The sequence below is a fragment of the Corvus brachyrhynchos genome, unplaced genomic scaffold, assembly GCF_000691975.1.
Source record: "Corvus brachyrhynchos isolate BGI_N302 unplaced genomic scaffold, ASM69197v1 scaffold365, whole genome shotgun sequence".
Lineage (NCBI taxonomy): Eukaryota > Metazoa > Chordata > Aves > Passeriformes > Corvidae > Corvus > Corvus brachyrhynchos.
The window spans coordinates 37,323-41,033 of NW_008239544.1; the positions used below are offsets into that span (position 1 = coordinate 37,323).

At 49.7% G+C, this 3,711-nt stretch overlaps 1 protein-coding gene across 4 annotated transcripts in view; it reads right to left on the bottom strand.

Annotated features, from left to right (window-relative positions):
* The window catches only part of FBXO31 (F-box protein 31), a 24,476-nt gene that overhangs the window by 8,327 nt on the left and 12,438 nt on the right, over positions 1-3,711 (bottom strand). For all 4 annotated transcript variants that reach the window (XM_008639145.2, XM_017741387.1, XM_017741386.1 and 1 more), the window contains 3 exons: positions 3,388-3,464; positions 1,777-1,944; positions 1,033-1,107 (listed from right to left, as the gene is read on the bottom strand). In XM_008639145.2, coding sequence (XP_008637367.1) covers positions 1,033-1,107; positions 1,777-1,917 — 216 coding nt within the window. In that variant the 5' untranslated portion in view covers positions 1,918-1,944; positions 3,388-3,464. The remainder of the gene's footprint in view (positions 1-1,032; positions 1,108-1,776; positions 1,945-3,387; positions 3,465-3,711) is intronic.

Sequence of the window (3,711 nt, forward strand, 5' to 3'; positions counted from 1 at the left end):
TCTTTCCCTCACAGTAACTCATTTGTGTGCCCACAAGCTGACTCCTGTGCCCTGTCCCGACATGTTCAACATAAAAGAAAAAGCTTTTGAAAGGCACTAAGGGTTTAGGAGGTTAAAACCTGCTGATTTAATTCTGATGCATCTAAATCCAAAGGGTACTTTGAAAGCATCTCCTGAAGTACCCCAACTCCAGCTCTGACAAGTTAATACCCTGCCAGGAGTTGGTGTGATAACAGCTTACACTGAGATAGCAGCCTGCCAAGTGATATTCCAAACCTGCCTCCTTTATCTTCCCAAGCCAGATCCTCCAATTACCATAATGCCACGCACACTTAACGTGGTGCTTTGAAAGTATTAAAGCATTTCTCATCTGCTCCAGCACCAGAAAACACTTCACTAAACCTTTCACCCAGCTGTTTCCCATTAGCAGACAGACATTTTACAGCATTCCTCAGAAGCAGCTCAAATATCAGATTTGTCACGTGGAACCAGCTGGAAGCAAACAGCAGTACCTGGCAAAGGTATTCATCCTGACATTTATACCTGCATTTAAACACAGGTATTTCACTCAGGAATCTGCCTTGCTGGGTAGAGCTGACAGACACAGGAGAAACAACCAAATGAAGCTTTTTTAATCCCTCGAGCAAGGCAAGCAGTGGGAAGGTGCCTCGCTGACCAGCAGGTATCCAAATGCAGCTGGTGCTCACTGTGTTTGAAAGATCTTAATTATACAGACAGAGATCAGTGCCTGGAGTGTTGCTGATGTCCAAGATGTGCTGCTGACCCTCTCTGGACAGGTCTGCTACCAAAACAGGAGGAAGGTGCTGGGGCTCAAAGAGCACCTTGACACAGAAAGCTGCCTGAAACAGGAAATCAGCCAAAAGCTCACAGCCTGGGGTTTCATATCTGCTCAGTCACACAGAAATCAGAAGGCAGAAGGGCACCTCCCAGACCCCAACAGCAGCTGAGAGCTGCTCCTCAGGAAGGGGACACACAAAGAGCCTCAGTGTGGAGCCCTGGCAGAGCACTCACCTCCTGCCTCCCCCCTGACATCCGGTGGTGATCCGTCTGGTTGCACTTGGTGGAGAACTCGTCCTTCTTTACAATCTGTGGTTACCATGGAGGAGAATTGAACAGGTTACAGCCCTGTTCAGAGATGCTTTGGATGACGTAGCCAAGACTGCTCACAGCAAGTGCTTTACAAAACAAACATTACTGGATTTGCTACAACACAGAAATCCTTCAGTGCTACCGAGTGTAGCAGCTACAGAACAGAGAAATAAAAGCAATAAAACCTCAATGCACTCTAATGAAAATAATAGTTTTAAGCTGCTTCCCTATTTGAGCTTCCTCCTTTAAAGAAAAACAAACAGCCTGTCAGGAAGCTTTTTAAAGCATCCAGTGGATGCTGCATCACCTTCTCAAGGTCTCACTGTGGAGAGAGCTGCAGAACAGGTCTGTGTCTGCCTGGGCACACTCACCAGCTGCCCAAGGCCAGTTTACACATCCTTTCCCCAGATCCTGGTGCTCCCACCATGCTCCAGCCCAATGGAAAACAGCACAACAGCCTGGCTGTGCCACTGCCAGGGAACAAATTCAGAGCAGGGAACAGCCCACACAACCTGTCAGACACATAATGAGCATAAAGCTGGCGCCCACACACACAGCAGGGTGGTGAAAGCCACAGCTCTGAAATAAAATCCTCACAGCTTTTTGAGGAATCCATTCCCAGAGCCGAAGTGCACACACAATGCTGAGGGAGGCAGAGGAGCTCACCTGGATGTGGCCATTATGAGGTCCCTTGTGACCATACATGCACTCCACCGTGGCACATTTCCTCTCCATCAGATGGATCCTGAAGAGGGGTTTGAATCTCATGGGATCATCCACGTGAGGGTCATGAGGCGGCAGGTACATCCAGCCAATGATGAACAAACCATCTACCTGCAGAGGGACAGGACACAAAGCGCACGGGATCAGCCCTGCATGATTCCTTGTGAGTCTGCAGCAAACTCTGAGGCCTCTTCTGGCCCAGGGCAGGAGCTGCAGAACAGTTTGCTGCATTCCCAAACAGCTTTCCAGCCATTAACCCAGACCATATGCACTCCCAGCACTCCCTGGGTGACAAGGGCTTTTTTACAAGGCTTCCTGCACCACTGGAAAAAGCTCAGGCCTTTATTGTTGCAAATGACTTGCCTGGAGCGCAGGATCCAGAGGGAGAGACCACACAGCAAGTCAGGCTCTAATTGGTTTGAGAGCTCCTGCTGGCAGATATTCCAGCAGATGAATTCTGCTTCCCATGATTATCCCTGCCTTTTGGATGAGGAATTATTTGGCTTTATTACTCAGAGAACACAGGAAGCAACACTCTCCTCTCCTGAGAGGCACAAGTGCCAGCCCCCTTCCTGCACACCTAACAGAATCCTTCCCCATAGGCTCTGCAATTCCAGAGGCAGGATATTTTCCAAACAGAGGGATCTGAGATGAAGGCAGAGCAGTGCCACAAAGTCTTTATAAGGTGACAGTGGAAGTATTGATGCAGTTGGGTGCCCTCTTACACCAGTTCATGGAACAGAATCTTGCAAAATGCAAAGGCCTCGTGATTTGTTCCGCTTCAACCTGGCAGTTATTGAACCTTGGTGCAGAGAACAAGGGCTCCAGGCAAACTCCTGGCTCAGCTCTCACCAGCTCAGTCTAACATTGTTCATTAACTGCTCTCCCAGCAGCACCAGAGCTGCCAGACTCCACGCATCTTGTCACCAGTGTCACTCTACATCTGATGCACGAGTCTTAGAGCTGGTGTAAAGGTTTGCCAACCACACAACTGCAAAGCCCTTTGCAAAAAGTTCAGCTGCAGGCAAAGAAAATGAAGTGAACAGATTCTTGTGCCAGCCACCGGAATATCAGTGTCAAACTCTAAATCAAGCCTTTCCCTCAAACACTGATCATGTTTTCTACCTGCTCCTGGGGCTCTGTTTGGCACAGAGCTAAAAAAATAAAAGAACTGTCTGGAGAAAGGTGGTGATGATAAAAAGAATCCCAGAACCATTCAGGCTGGAAGAGAGCTCCAAGACCATCGAGTCCAACCTGTGAGCAATCCCCACCCAGAGCAATGAGTGCCACGTGCACTCCAGGGATGGGGATCCCACCACCTCCCTGAGCAGCCCAGTCCTATGTTTAACAACCTTTCCTGTGAAGAAATTCCTCCTGATGTCCAACCTAAGACAAACCAAGGAAGAACCAAGGAGCACCCTCCGCGTCCATATCACTCACTTGAGGGCTGACTGTTCAGACTTCTTAATGGTCTGGGAACGGCTGCCAAGGGTGGAAAGTGTGGGAAAAACCCCCCTCAGCCCTCAGAAGCCCCAGGATGAGGTACTCACTCACCACCACGTTCAGCAGTCCCCCGTAGGGCCCGATATCCGGCTGCCACAATCCCAGGATGTGCCGGTAGCGGTGCAGCACTGGGGAACAGGGAGACACTCAAGTGAGCACATCCAGAAGAAGGAATTGGGATTTTGGGAATGAAAAGCCTGCTCCCAGGTTGCACACAGCGCTGACCAATAGCACCCACAACTGCATTGACTTGGGAAAAGTGGTTGTGTCCAAGCCCAGCCAGGAAGTTCTGAGCTGAGGCCTCGCCCAAGCTCACACACATTTATATTCTTTGCTCCTGGCCCTGTGGAAGGGCAGAAACACCTCCCTCAGCAG